Source organism: Kwoniella dendrophila, chromosome 1, assembly GCF_036810415.1.
Source record: "Kwoniella dendrophila CBS 6074 chromosome 1, complete sequence".
Taxonomy (NCBI): Eukaryota; Fungi; Basidiomycota; class Tremellomycetes; order Tremellales; family Cryptococcaceae; genus Kwoniella; species Kwoniella dendrophila.
The window spans coordinates 205,102-220,223 of NC_089476.1; the positions used below are offsets into that span (position 1 = coordinate 205,102).

At 35.5% G+C, this 15,122-nt stretch overlaps 7 protein-coding genes across 7 annotated transcripts; 5 read left to right on the forward strand and 2 right to left on the reverse strand.

Annotated features, from left to right (window-relative positions):
* Positions 1-67: 67 nt before the first annotated feature.
* On the forward strand, positions 68-1,395 carry L201_000084 (uncharacterized protein; the record flags this gene model as incomplete). The annotated part of the gene is made up of 2 exons (XM_066215891.1): positions 68-1,243; positions 1,360-1,395. 2 exons carry the CDS (start codon positions 68-70, stop codon positions 1,393-1,395), a joined length of 1,212 nt encoding a protein of 403 aa, XP_066071988.1.
* Positions 1,396-1,848: 453 nt separating this feature from the next.
* L201_000085 (uncharacterized protein) lies at positions 1,849-3,282 on the forward strand (the record flags this gene model as incomplete). Its single annotated transcript, XM_066215892.1, has 1 exon — positions 1,849-3,282. The coding sequence occupies one exon, from the start codon at positions 1,849-1,851 to the stop codon at positions 3,280-3,282; it is 1,434 nt and encodes a 477-aa protein (XP_066071989.1).
* An 843-nt stretch (positions 3,283-4,125) lies between these two features.
* Positions 4,126-5,388, forward strand: L201_000086 (uncharacterized protein; the record flags this gene model as incomplete). Its single annotated transcript, XM_066215893.1, has 1 exon — positions 4,126-5,388. The coding sequence occupies one exon, from the start codon at positions 4,126-4,128 to the stop codon at positions 5,386-5,388; it is 1,263 nt and encodes a 420-aa protein (XP_066071990.1).
* A 1,339-nt stretch (positions 5,389-6,727) lies between these two features.
* Positions 6,728-9,271, forward strand: L201_000087 (uncharacterized protein; the record flags this gene model as incomplete). Its single annotated transcript, XM_066215894.1, has 8 exons — positions 6,728-7,288; positions 7,383-7,495; positions 7,561-7,669; positions 7,754-7,953; positions 8,017-8,237; positions 8,304-8,482; positions 8,555-8,874; positions 8,986-9,271. The coding sequence occupies 8 exons, from the start codon at positions 6,728-6,730 to the stop codon at positions 9,269-9,271; spliced, it is 1,989 nt and encodes a 662-aa protein (XP_066071991.1).
* A 769-nt stretch (positions 9,272-10,040) lies between these two features.
* L201_000088 (uncharacterized protein) lies at positions 10,041-11,087 on the reverse strand (the record flags this gene model as incomplete). The annotated part of the gene is made up of 3 exons (XM_066215895.1): positions 10,041-10,312; positions 10,423-10,650; positions 10,754-11,087. The coding sequence occupies 3 exons, from the start codon at positions 11,085-11,087 to the stop codon at positions 10,041-10,043; spliced, it is 834 nt and encodes a 277-aa protein (XP_066071992.1).
* Positions 11,088-11,981: 894 nt separating this feature from the next.
* On the forward strand, positions 11,982-12,390 carry L201_000089 (uncharacterized protein; the record flags this gene model as incomplete). Its single annotated transcript, XM_066215896.1, has 2 exons — positions 11,982-12,115; positions 12,300-12,390. 2 exons carry the CDS (start codon positions 11,982-11,984, stop codon positions 12,388-12,390), a joined length of 225 nt encoding a protein of 74 aa, XP_066071993.1.
* Positions 12,391-12,944: 554 nt separating this feature from the next.
* On the reverse strand, positions 12,945-15,068 carry L201_000090 (uncharacterized protein; the record flags this gene model as incomplete). The annotated part of the gene is made up of 12 exons (XM_066215897.1): positions 12,945-13,180; positions 13,246-13,268; positions 13,347-13,398; positions 13,499-13,660; positions 13,726-13,775; positions 13,847-13,900; positions 13,965-14,123; positions 14,194-14,344; positions 14,429-14,481; positions 14,543-14,571; positions 14,633-14,842; positions 14,904-15,068. 12 exons carry the CDS (start codon positions 15,066-15,068, stop codon positions 12,945-12,947), a joined length of 1,344 nt encoding a protein of 447 aa, XP_066071994.1.
* Positions 15,069-15,122: the final 54 nt, after the last annotated feature.

A 15,122-nucleotide genomic window follows, 5' to 3' on the forward strand; every position in this document is an offset into this window, starting at 1 on the left:
TTTGATCTTATAGTAAACATCGATTTCAGTCAAGACAAGGTATCAGGTATCAGTATCACTCAACAAGATGCTTATACGTCGATTGTACTCCTCACTCCCTTCAACGAGGGCGGGAGGATCACATTCAACAATATCATCATTACCTACAAATACTAAACCACAAACTAGGGGACGTATTAAACCTAGACTTACACCCGCTATATGTAAATCAAGAACAATAAAACCAACTTCAACTATTTTATCTAAATCAATCTCAACAACAGAAAGTCTTAATAATAATGGTAAAGGTAGAGGAAGAAGAAATTCAATTAGACAAGCATCCAGTAATAACAACGAAATCAATTTAGTTTCTGATTCAAATAGATCATCAACAACGATATTTGATGAAGATCTTCATGGTGATATGATTAACGCAGAAGAAATAGAAGATTATTCAAATTCATCAGCTGCACCTTACACAACATCATCAAAAAGATTATTATTCACACATCCTAAACCATCATCAAATCATATAAATGAATTTAAACCAATTCATTTATATCCTGAACAATTTAAATTACATTATACATTTACAAATCCAAATTATCCTTTACCTTTAAATTTAGGTACTTCGATTTATACCTTACCACGTAAAACTCCTTCCTCAAAATTAAACGTTGAAGATATCTTTGATAAACCACTTCCACCAAATCCAGTTAATGCATTAAAAAGAAAATCAAAAGTTCAAAATGGATTAAATGATCATATGAGAGTTTTATCAAATTTATCACATCCTTCTTTATTACATCATTTAGGTGGTCATATTGATCCTTGGTCTACTTCCCCCTTATCATCCAATCTTCAATATGACAATGAATTGAATTTATCAAATCAATTATCAAATAAATTGAACGAAATGAAGGAAACAAATGATAATTCTTGGAATCAAGTTTTGGCTAAATTAGAAGGTAAACAAATGAAAGAAATAAAACATGAATCAAAAATGGATGTTGAAAAGGTAGAAAAGAAAGATGCTAATTTGAGCGAAGTTGTCGATGGATTGAATAGTGTTTTAAGTAAATTAGGATTATCATCATCTTCTTCTTGTACAACAACATCTAATTCAAGAGGAAGAAAGAATGTATCTGTACTTTGTCAAGAAGAAGAAATTGATTTGTTAGGTGAACAAGGTATTTTTTTAGATAGTGTAAAAAGAAAGAGAAAGAAGAAGATTTCAAAGCATAAATACAAGAAGAGAAGAAAGGTGAGTAAATGGAAATCATATCAACGTCTAACTGTTCCGTACCCTTGATCGTTTTCACAAATAAACCGTTGATGTCATATGAGCACTGTGCTAATTTGTTTTTCTACTTTCTCTAGGCAACTCGAGCCCTTAGAAAGAGATTAGGTAAATAGAGATGGTGATTTTTTCAGTACTACCACACAAATATCAAGCATGCATCGATGCTGGTTATCTGAATTCCATATCCAAAGATAATGTCGTAGCGCAAAGCTGCAATAACCGAAGATCAACTTAGCCTCTGAGTTTGTCTCGTACCTGTAACAAGTTACAGGTAGTACGCAAATATTATACTGACTCAAAAAATAGAAATAAAAAAGGTTGGAGAAGATAAAGATATGCGACATCATTGTTATATTTCCAAACGAAAGGCTTACTCATCGTACATAAATATAACAGGTATTTAATTGGAACTTTTATCCTGTCTTCTTCTTGAATCTCAACTTATTCATGATTAATTCGCCCAACTATCACTTTTTCATCTTTCCTTTCATTCAATTGATCTAATTGATCTTATCTTTATCTTTTTTGTCTTCGATTCCAATCTGTATTAACCAAGTCAGATCATCATGTCAACTTCTAAAAACAACACAGCTTCTTGCAGAATAGCTAATCATCTAGATATCTTGATAAATATATTTGGTTTCTTGCCGTCTAAGGATTTATTCGCCACTTGTCGAACCAATAAAATCTTTTACAGCATTTCAATTTCTTTTTTATATCAACATATAATTGTTAAACCTTCACCGTTATCAACTCCATTATCAACATCTTCTGCAAGAACTGTTCATTCAGGATCTCAATCTAAAAAATCTGACTCGGAAGAAGTATCGAAAATTTATAGACACCCATTTGCCGCTCAAAACAAAGATCAATCATTGGTCCCCAAAGAATATCGTAAATCAACTCTGATTGAATCAGTTCACAGAATTGACATTCATGTACACAGAGACGATCAATGTCCTTCCAAAACCTTTTCAGGTATTATCCCAGATTTAAAAACCTTACATATAGCAGGTGGTAAAAAACCTATTATAAAACACAACAACACTTACATCGGACATCAAACTTATCGACATCGTCAAGATATCCTTGACATTGATGACGACATATGTCAATATGGTGAAGAAAACGATTACAATACTTATTGTGATCCTTGGGATTGTCCGTTCATACTCAATTCATGCTCGAATGCGCAAAGAATTATTATAAGGGATCTTAACTTTATACCCCTTAAAAATATGAGCAAACTAAATGAAGTGGTTTTAAAATTACGCCCTTGTCAGTTACCGCACTTTGGATTGGATTACGATCAAGAAGGGAGACGGAAACCCTCTCCCAAGAAAAACACAAATGATCCTATATTTTACTATCACATGATGAATGACGATGAAAGTTTGATATCAAGTTTATCTAAGAATGTAGAGAAGTTGAAATTAATTTGGTGGGATGAAAGACATTCATTCAGAATCGATTGGCAAGAACTCGGTTATCCTCAAACCAGTAGAAAATGTGGAACAGGGCGTCAAAAAAACAACTCATCTCAAGCTGAGAGAGAGCGACGAAGAGATGATAAGAAAATGTTAAAATCAAAACAATGTAAAGGTTGTGAAGGTAATGAGTATAATGGTGGTTATACCTATTACTTTAATCATTTTGGTTACCATTCATCAAAATTGGATGAATCTTCAAGATCACCAAATTTAATCAAAACTAGATTAGTCGATTTGTTTTATATGTTAGGTGAAAAAACTAGTTTAAGAGAAATCAATATCTATAATTTCGAAAAAACAGCTGAAATGACTTTATCCGAAATGATGATCACAAATTCAAATAAAGAAAAATCAACTGTTCAAGGTCTTAGAGATGAGTTAGTTAGATATTTCAATCGAGGTAGAGATAACAAGAATAATGACGCTGGGAACATCGGTGCTCCTTCCAATTGCCACATCAATTATCATACTATCAACGAATATTATCCTCATTCATTTAAGATACAATGAAATTGATGAAGAGGAAGAAAAATATTGGTTGAACAAGATTGGAGAATGAATATGCTGAATGCTCGATGTTCACTTTGATATCTCAACAATCTCTGTCTGTATGTATTCTATGCATGCTATGTAGAAATAATCTTATGCATCTTTCGTTAAAGACTATACATTGGCGAGATTTACCCCTATCTTCCTTTTCTTTTATGAACAACCTCACCGTAGAAGCAGTTCAAACCACCTCTGAACGGGATTTACGTAACAAGAACGTTGGAAGTGGAGGTTCAAGGGTTAGTTGGTAGAACAAGTTGAACACGTTGCATGATAGATAACCTTTATATTCGAACTTATAAAACAACTTTAGTAAATACTACGTGTAGATAGATACATCGAGACAGATTGATATAGAGTAATATTGCATGACAAACTATTGGATTGGTCATACGAATACAGTGAATTCGTTAACGAAGGCGGAGAATCAATTGAATACGATGGCTACATGATCCCTGACTCAGATTTAGAAGACGGACAACTTCGACTTCCAGACGTAGACAACCGAGTTGTATACACTACCATAAAACACTCACGATTGACCAACATCGATCAAACACGTGCACTAAAGGAAGCGTAGTAACCCATCATAAACTTAGTTCTCCATCCGTGACTGAAAATCATCATAACATAAGATTCGTACAACATGTAGGTTTAGGTTATACGCACTATGAATCGACTCGATTATTATATTAGTTTGATCTTTTCTCGAATTTGTATTGCAGTATAAATAATTTGTGAATTCTGAATACACCTCAGCTCACCTATCTTTCTTTCTTCTCGAAAGTGTGACTACAGTAGAGTATGTCGTCAACAGCTACCCCTAAAACCGCTTCTTACAGCCTCGCTGAAAACGACGACATCATATCACATATATTTTCATTTTTGGAACCCAAATCATTATTCGCCACTTTATTGACCAACAAGCGATTCTTTCAAATTTCAACTCCAATCTTATATCGAAATATTACTGTTCAATCAGGTTTACAAAATCTATTCTATCGGTACCATTCAAATGAATCTAATTTACCAACAGAATACACTAAAATAGGTTTATTGAGATTGATTAAAAGAATGGATATTTACGTTCATCAAAAATTTGAGTGTCCATTTCATCAATTTTCAAAATTAGATCCATCTCTCGACCGCATACCAAATTTGAAGATATTACATATAGCAGGTGGAGAAAGACCATTACTTTGTAAAGAATGGAAATGTAACAAAGAACACTCACATAATTATTGTGAACCATTAAAATGTCCATTTATTCAAGATGTCTGTATGTGGACCATTGAAAAAGTTATTATAAGAGAATTAGATTTCAGACCGTTAAGAAGACTGATTTTTCTTGAACAAATCATATTGAAATTAAGGCCATGTCAATTACCTAATAATATTGATACTGGAATCGATGTACCATATAAAGGGGGATATGAAGAACAGTTTTTAACAACATTCAATGAATATTTAATAAGAAGTTTGCTACATGCAAAATTCGTAAATTTGAAAATAGTTTGGTGGGATGAAAACCATTCATTTAGAATTGATTGGAAAGAATTCAAAACATTCAACGGTATGGTATGTTCACGTGGAGCATCAGAAATACAAACAAAACGAATGATGGAAGAAACAGGGATATCCAAAGGATGTGATACATGTCCAACTTTTCAGTCCCGGCCAGATTTCCGAACTGGTTCTTTACATTGTGATGATCCAGGTTCTCACAACTTCACCAACACCCTTTCAGCACTCTACCCAACGACATCGACGACTGCGAATGAACCAAACTCAGATATTTGTTTACAGGAAAAAAGGGCAGAAAGTTCCAGAACGGCTTTAATGGATTTTTTCAGATTATTAGGTCGAAGAATAAGTATAAGGAGAATAGATGTATACAATTTTGAAAAGACTGCTCAAATGGCTATGGTAGGAACTCAAGAAGACTCTGATGGAAGCCAGAGCCTGAGGTGTTGTGATTTTGAAGAACGACTAATAAAGATGTTCAAAAAGGGTAGAAAGGAGAATTCAACTGGCATTGGTAAGAATCCTACTTATCCTGTTCAATGACATTGATATCTCAACGGGTTGAAATAACAATGCTTATATTTCTACGGGTGCAGATGAATCTCCCAAGGAACAGCTGGTATTCCATTCACCGGAGGTATATTATACCGATGTTAAGAATTTAGAAGATATCGATGAAGAGGAAGAAAAGTATTGGGAAATGAGAATCAATTCATGATGATATAGGTTTCTTCGCCTACTTTCAATAGGTAGTTCCTTTCCAAATTGCCCATATATCAATCAATATATGAAAAGCTTGTCCTCTAATCCAGATGTATGTGCATCGATCATCATGTTGTTCTTGCAGATTCCTCCATGTTGGGGTAAGGAGAAGGATGAAGGTCCAGCTAAACATTAATGGGAGTCTGAAGAAGCGTGGAGTACGTCATGTGAATAATCTTTCAGACGTATGAGGATAGGTACTGTTCATGGACAGTACATCATTCGAGTTCTATCCAGCTGCTGTTGAACTGTTGAAATCCAGTGATGCTGTCGAACTGTTATTCTGTAAAATTACCACTTGAACAGCTAACCTTAGAATATAAAGCGGAGACCGTTTCCGGATCGGAATGGTGGTATGGAGTATACGCGGAGTTATAAGGAGTAGGGAGTAGGAAGTACCGGCGGGTCCCTGAACCTGAAGATCAACATGCTCTTTTTTGGTAAATTTTTATTCAACATTTTTATTGTTTTTTTCTTCTCCTTCTTCTATCTTAGCTCATTTCCGATTTATCCGATTCATGTCCTGCCTGTTTGGCCAGAAATCACATCTTATTTCGATGAGATGCCTGGCCTGTGTGTGTGGTTCCGCTTACACGTCCGGGTGGATTACCTAAAACAATGTGATAAGAAAAGCCGAAAAGGTTAAAATTTTCATAGCCTAAATTATCAAAACTTTATCGGTTACAGACCAACACCGAACAAACCTCTTGATGTCGATTTCTGGACTTATACGCCATCGTCAGGATAAACTCCACAATGGATAAACTGTTGAAATGTTAAATAAATGGTTAAACTGGAATATTTCTTATCTACCTTAAAATATGAATTATGAAAAATTGTAAGATGCACGCCATATCAAGCGCCTGCTCCACGTCTAGACATGATATAGGTATTGTTAAGAAATGTGTATTTTATGCAGAAACGTTTTGCCATTTCTTATGTTTGGAACCCCTCTTGATAGCTCGAATTTTTTCATTTCATTGTTTATTAATTATTAACTGAAGAATAGTAAAATCGGTGTCACTGTTAAAAGTATACACCTAAATACTCAATACTGCTACAACGAGTATCGCTCGATAAGGAGTACAATACAAATTCAATACCAATTGCAGCTCTCAAGATGGCTTCATCATCTTCTCGACCAACAAGAATCACTATAGATCCTACACCAATCAACCTGAATCATATCAATGAACAAATTAATAATGCACGAAACGAACAAAACAGTGAAAATCATATCCAAGATGGTTCAAGAACAGATTATCCTGCATCTGGATCATTCACAGTAAACAATACACCATGGAATGAAGATAAGAGATTTTCTTTCGTTAATGGAACACATTCAGGATATTCAACAGTAGTCAATACACCTTCAGCAACAGAAGATAAACCTTTTTTATTCCCTTCTTCAGCTCCACTGTCAAGAATGACAACTAGAGTTTCAGAAACATCAGAAAAAGAGAATTATAAAAAAAGTAACGAGGATGAAGAAGAACAAGATCAAGAAGCAAAAAATGATGTTGATCATGATAATTCAAGTAAACGAAGTACAATGGTAGAACCTCAACCAGAAAACATAGTTAATGAATTAGAAAGTTATCCTATACCAAAAAAGATCATTTTATCGAAATCAAGACAAATCATCTTAGGTGCTGTAATGATGAGTACTACTTTTGTTGCTGTAAGTTGAAACCCCACTTCGTTTATTCCCATCTTTGAGAATCCTCAAAACTAATTCATGTATATTTCCTTTTTCCTCCTTCAAACACTGGTAGTCCGCCACCACATCAAGTACACTATTAGTTATTCCTAGTATTGCGAAAGATTTAGGTGTTACTGAACTTCAAGCTCAATGGATCAGTTCAGCTTACGCACTTGCGAATGGGTGGTAAGTCACACGTTTTTTTTTCTACACTTCAAATCAAGATCCGTATTAATGATGATATATTTTAGTGGTCTTCTATTAGCTGGTCGAGTGGCAGATTTATACGGTAAAAAATGGCTTTTCTTGATCGGTATGGGATTATTCGTTGTTTTCAGTATCATCTCAGGTGTCATAAGAGTGAGTCTAAGGAATGTACTTTTTTGCGCTACGTGTAACAATGCATAACAGGCTAAAGGCTAATGTGAATTGACCAAATCATAGAACTATATTGCCATTTGTGTAGTAAGAGCTTTTGCTGGATTGGCAATTTCGATTTCACTTCCAGCTGCATTTGGTATAATTGGTGTAACGTTTACTCAAGAACCTGCAAGAACAATGGCATTTTCAGCCTTAGCTTTAGGTTATCCCGTTGGTGGTGGTCCTGGTATGATCTTTGCTGGTGTCGTAGCCGGAGCAAGCACGTAAGTCTATTTATCACAATGGTCCCCCTCGAATTGAAGCTTATAAACCCTTATGATCAATAGTCGTGCATGGCAATATGTATTCTTCATTCTTGCTGGATTAGCTTTAATACCTATTGTAGCTGGAGCTTTTGTAATTCCACATGATCCACCAAAGATGATTTCAGCAACTACAAATAGACGTGTAGATTGGTTAGGTGCTTTCTTGATTACTGCAGGATTAAGTTTATTCAGTTTCGCTATTACACAAAGTGGTTTAGTTGAAAATGGATGGGGCCAACCATGTAAGTGATACTATACTTGGATCTATTTGTTTCCGTCCATATACTGATTGAATTGCTTTTCTGTAGATATCGGAGCTTGTCTTGGTATCTCAGTGGTTCTTTTCATTGTGTGGGGATTCTGGGAAAAATACGTTGCTAAGAATACACAAATTCCACCTCTTGTCAATATGTCAATCTTTTCAAGATATAATTGGAAAGTCACTTCAATTTTATCCTTATCTTTCTGTGGATACCTTGCTATAGCAGTAAGTACACATTTGAATATCATATCTTCAAACATGAATGTAGCGGCTAAAACTTTATCGCGTTTTTCATAGGGATGGTTATACCTCACAACCATTTGGTATCAAAACCTCAAAGGAGATTCACCTATCATGAATGCTGTACATGTTATACCTGCACCATTAGTTGGTATGATAGCTTGTATAGTCGTTCCGTTATTAGCTCCTAGAATGAGAGCGGCATATCTTCTCATTATCGGTGGAATGTCAACTGCGACAGCTCAACTACTTTTCGCTGTCGCACCTTTGGATCTAACCTATTGGGGATGTGAATTCATGAGTAACGTATTTACGCCATTCGGGGCTGATTTCACTGTGGGAATTGGATCCGTCTTGATATCTAATCTTGTTGATGAGTAAGTGTAATGATAATTGAACAAGAAAAGAGGTTAAAACAGTTTGGAAAAAAAGTGAACAAAAAGCTAATTTTTGTTTTAATTTCTTTTTTTTTTATTTTTGTAATTTAGGAATGAACAAGCATTAGCCGGGGCATTATTTCAAACAGCTTTACAAATAGCATCAACAGTTGGAGTATGTATAGCATCTTTAGTACAAACAAATGTAACAAATCAAACTGGATCATTACATACTGGATTAAAAGATTCATTTTGGTTAATGGCTGGATTTTCTTGGTTATCCGCTATAATTGCTTTTGTAACGTTAAGAAAAGTTGGTTTAGCAAAGAACATTGGTAAAGATGTTAGAGAGAAAGAAAGGATAAAGGGAATCGAAGCTGAAAAGATTGAAAAATAATGAAATAATCATTAGTTAGAATAAATAGGATGGTCGATAATAGCCACAAATGATATATTTACCAATAATCAAAATCCGAGTTGAAATATAATATAGATATATAATCCCATCTACTTCAAAACTCACATAGAACCGGATCAAGAATAACGATAAAAGATGGTTTTGTATACCAATTTCATTTATATAGTAGAGATAGAAAAACAAATGGACATTTTTCTCTCTTCCACAAAACTCCATAAACCATATCGAATTTAGGTTTTTCCATTTCGCCTTCCATCCCTCTCATAGATAATAGTATGTACTGTACATCCCCTCTTTCTTCCTTTTACTTTCAACACATCGTTCCGGAACTTGGTCATTTTTCAATCATAATATACATGTACGGACATTTCTTCTTTTCTTCTCTTGTCCTTTTCAATAATATCAATAAATTAATGATCATATATAACGACATTTTTTACCTTGGTTTTCTCTCCTTTTCAGTACTTATAATATCGATCAGTAATTGTACCCATGCAATATGTGCGTCATGTACCGGTTGATTCTTGCATTTGCAAAGATTGCATGTACACTGTTTATCCTGCGTTTTCTTGTATAGAAACCAACCTCATTCAGAATATACCGAATTTTGGACAAACAGTATCCCGTATGTGGCATAGCTTATGTTATGATCGATCTCCATGGCTTATGTATCTCTCCCTAACATGATTTGGCCTAAGAAAACTCGTATAAATACATACATGCTTATCAACCAAGTGGTTGAGTCGAGTTAACCAAAAATATTACCTAAAACATCATCCATACCTGTACCTTGTAGAGTTTTAGTTTTTTCAACAACTGGTCTTTGTCTATATGAATTACCTGATCCTTTTTCGTTATTTTTATCATTACCATCATCATTATTACCTGAAGCAACTTTCTTAGCCTTTCTTTTATCAAGTACACGTGCAAGTTCAACATTTTTAAGATAATCTGCTTGTTCAGCTTTTGATCTTGTTATTTCTGTTCTCAATCTAGCTTGATGCGCTTGTCTTTCGTATGCTATCAAACGTAACAAACAGTATGTAATCAGTGAAACATTCTGACGAAATTATATGAAACAACAATAAAATCAAAGAAAAAAGGCAGTTTCATTTGGACATCTGACTTACCCATTTGTTCACCTAACATTTCCCATCTAAATCCACTTAAATATTTCATTGTCCAAATATCATCTCTCCATTTATCACCTTTTTTACCACCTATTACTTGAGCATTTAACATTGAAGCAACAGTTTTCCCAACAGATTTATCTAAAAATTCTACCCATGCTTCTGAGAAATTAGCATTTTGATGTTTCTTTTTAGTATTTTGTGCATTTGGATTATATCCTTGAGGTGCTGTTTAACGATTTAGAGCAACATTTCATTAGCAAGCTGTGTTGACATAATTCGTAGCTATTCGATGTGATTGATCCAATATGTCATGTCTGATACCACTCACCATCTTTACGCTGAGCATAAACTTTACCTATCTCACCCCATCTACCCATCAAATGTCTAACTTTTTGAGGGGTCATTCCAGGTGGTAATCTAGATATATAAACTATACCAGGTGTAATTTCCTTCTTTTTGTTTTTGATGCTTCTCTTCTTTTTCGTTATTGGTTTTTCGACCTCTTCTTTATCATCATCGTCCTCATCTTCTCCATCTGCCGTCTGAGGAAGCTTGGAAGATGATGCTTTGTTGTTGTCTAATTCAACATTTTCAGAGTCTGGCTCAATTTCCGGTTCTGATGGCCTGGATCGTTTCTTGGTCTTCTTGGTGATCTCTGACATGATAGTTTGATTAGTGAACAATCGAGGTACACACAATGTCTGTGGTCTTCTCTCTCTGCTTCTTTTGTATATTGAGGATTTGATTTGTATGTTGACAAAGGTCAACTTGAACTAAGTACAAAGCGTAAACACAAAAAAGTTGAAAACATCTCTCCAAGGTCTTCTAAGGTGGAGGCAGATTTACAATGTTGACGGAATCAAAATTTCCAAGCTTTTAACCTTATAGCTTCTGGTTGTAGAGTAGTTGATAGGGGTGGCGGAATCTGAAAAATATCCTTTAGTTGTTATTTCTGGTCTGTTGGAAGACCATATCATATGATATGATCCGATCATTCACTTGTATGATCCGATACGAAGAATAGAAGTATGTTTATGTTTCTCGGATCATCAGTCTTCTTTGACGATGTCATCGAAGAAAAGAGGTCGTCAGATTTTGTCACACGCGCAATTTAATGGTAAAGGAAATATACCCCTTAGACACGATGCCAATGATCCTGTGATCCTTTCGTCATTCCCTCTTTCCAGCTTGTATGGAGAGAAAGGAGTTTGAGTTGGTCATGGTCCGAAAAAGCTACTGAGAACTCTCAATGATTTCTGCCAAGACATATCATCGTTTCAAGCTCAGCACTTATGAGCAGTTGTCTATCGCTTAAAGTGCTTGATAGTGAAGAACGTTTATCAGTTTAGAACTACTCGTCCTCATTGATAGTTTCAAAGTATAAATACTCTTTCACAAGCCCCTCCAGAAAAGATCTTCTTGAGTCAAGAAAACCAATCAAGTTGCCCTTCCTGATCTTCACAACATCCTTAATACGCCACTTCGTTGTTATTTTACGCTTGACAAACAACCTCGATCAATCATCTAATAAATACAAAATCGAAAAATCAAACAAGATGGCTGAAACTACTTCATCTAAATATACAGGTACCGGTACTGGTACGAGCACCAAAACAGGCACTCCTTCATATCAAAAATCCGTTGACGCTCATTCAGCAGCTTGGAAAGGATTTCAATCAAACAGTGCAAGGTAAATTCTTCTCTTTCGATCTTATCAACGTTGTTCTTACAGTCTTTCCATACACACATAACGAGTTACGCATATCCTTTATTCTCCCAATGGAGGGGGAAGGGTCAATTTCTTGTATTCAATCTTTGTACAGTGGATTTATCGCTGATCACTTTGATTATCACTTTCTATTTCACTCGTACAGTTCAACTGCTATCTATGGCAGTAAACCTTCTACACAAAAAGTTAGATTACTCCGAAAAGCTACTTTCAGTTTAGAATCAGACGACGAGTAATAATAAGTTGGAATGTCTACATATCAGAATGGCTTTCCTCCCTACCTTTCTGGGTATCATTTGCGATACAACCATACAGTTTTATTTATCCTCCTTTACATTTTTTGGGTAGTTGAGATTTTAGTACTGTTATTGTCATCATTCATCCTCATCTTTTCCATCTTGTCGAATATTTCTGGTTTCATGCATGTTTTGAACGTACAAAGGGCGTCCGCGATAGTCATATCACTTATTTTGCCTGTGATCAAGTATTTGCACTCTATATACATTGTTGAAAAAGCTAAATATCGTGCCTTCAATCATGTTCAAAATCTTGAATATACATAGGGTGTCTTCTACCGATTACACTATTGTGTGACAATGATACTGCATCTCCAAATTATACTTTAAATTTGACTGCGTACACCTCCGAAACCTTTTCCAATCCTGACTCCTGTTAAATTACGTCTTCCAATCTTATCTTTTTCAACCTTTTCATTTATTATCAATTCTCTGGATACAGTATCTCCATTTTCTTTCTTTTACCAGAACTTTCAATTTGACCTTTAAGTTGTTTAACCTTTTGTGATAGGTACATCAGTACATTGGAAATCTAACAAACTTTCATTTTGTAAATTTGCACATAAATATTTTCCACTTCCAACTGTACCATTTTTAGGTGATAATTGTGTATTTGAACTTGTGATATCAACACATTCTGCTGAACATTCTAATGTTGCTACGGTGTTATTAGCTACTAAACCTGATGCTGTTCCAGAAATATTGTTGAAGTGTACATCGGAAATTGATACTAAGAGAAATAGATCGCGAAGTTAGAAGGATGTAGCTATCATAGAAGGGCATATGTAGACTTACATGTTGATGGATGATCTTGACATCTATGTTCAAGGTGAACCACATGTTAGTTATCATTGACATATCGAAGATGATAAGAGGAGGAAAAGAGGAAAACTTACTGTTGAGCAGTAGATGAGTAACATTGAGTCAAGTAAATAGGGTTATCGACGTCTATGAAAGTACATTGACATCAGCTCTAGTATAGCCATAGCATCGTATGCAGATGAAATACGGGGACGAAGTCGAGGTTACAAGCGAGCAATGAACTCACTGTCATTTCTGAAATCTTGGAATGTAACATTCTTGACGTAACCTGAACCACCACCTGAAACACTTTGAGTATCGTTCGAACCTCCAAAGACCTTGATTCTTGCACCATTTTGAGCATTTGACATTGAGATGTTTCTAACATAAACGTTCGCAACGATATCGGCTAGTGTGAGTATTATGTCAGTATTGCTATGTAATGACTCGCAGCTATATTCCAATTTGACTTACTTTCGCCTGCATATTGACCTAATGATCCAACTGAGATACCGTGTGAACCACTTTAGAAAGTTCAATATCAGCTTTCAGAGCAGAGTGATCAAAGCAACTGATTATAATTGAAGAGACTTACTTGCAAATCATGTTTTCAACAGTCATATAGGTAGAATTAGGTTTGAATGATACACTGTTTGGTTTATAATGTATGATTAGCTTACACTGTTGAAGGGTAGGTTGTTAAGAGGACTGACCAATCATCACCATTTTGTACATTTGAATCCTTGATAGTAACGTAACTTGATCTGTAAATATCCCAACCATCTGAGTTTGCAGCTGGAGCAGATTCATTTGAGGAGAGTGATCGGATTTGAATGTTTGAATAAGTGACATCGGTTGATTGGTAGACAAAGCTGAAGACCAGGTATTTAGTATTATGGATACAGTTTTCGGAAGCATGAAGACCTGATTTGATCGACTTACTTGTGCCAGAAGGGAGAATTGATAACACTGATATCGTCAACAACGACATTACTTGCATTTCCAACTGTTAATGGAATAGGTCTAGCAAAAGTTCTTGATGATCCACCTGCAACACCGGCATTCTTGTTTTTGGCGTAATAATCCCACCAAGCTAGGATTTTTAAGTTCAGCATACTACCTCTAACAAGGCTGAAAGCGGTGTGTATAGGTTCTTGAGTGGGAATGGTTGACTCACTTTGACCATTGGCATCGATGGTACCACCCCCATGAAGGGTGACGCCAGATCCACTTGAGCAAGATATCAGCGCTAATGACTTTTAACTAAGGAGTGTTTAGGATAGATACTTACCCGAAGAACCAGTAGGTGGTCGCATTTTGCTATAGGATGGACAGGTAAATTAGTATAGCAGATCGAATTTACACATTGAGGCTCACTCACGTAGGTCAAATAGATACTGGCAGGACTCCAATATTCGATATCAGGTACATAACTGATAGCACCTGTTAATCTAACTTCAACATTGGTAAGATAAGTTTGAAGAACAGTATTGACTGTATAGTAACCTGGAAGATTGATGAGAGCTGTTGATCCACAAAGTTGGAATGCGTAAAGAAGATTAGGTCCATCATCTTGTCCACCACCCATAGGCTATAAAGAGTAAAGATGGTCACCTTATATAAATACTCAAACATGCTAGAGGCTGACTTACTTTAACGGTGCAGGTCGATCCATCTACAGTTACATAAGGGTTGGTTGAAGTCCATCTTTTACCAAGTGAAGGATATGATGATCGTTCTTTATGAATATAACCTGTAGCAGCTGAAGCTACGTCGAAAGCTGCCAAAGCAGCAAAAAGAGCTGTGAATGATTTCATCTTGCTGTTGATAGGTGATAGCGGATAGTTGAGAGAGAGACAAGAAGTTCTGAA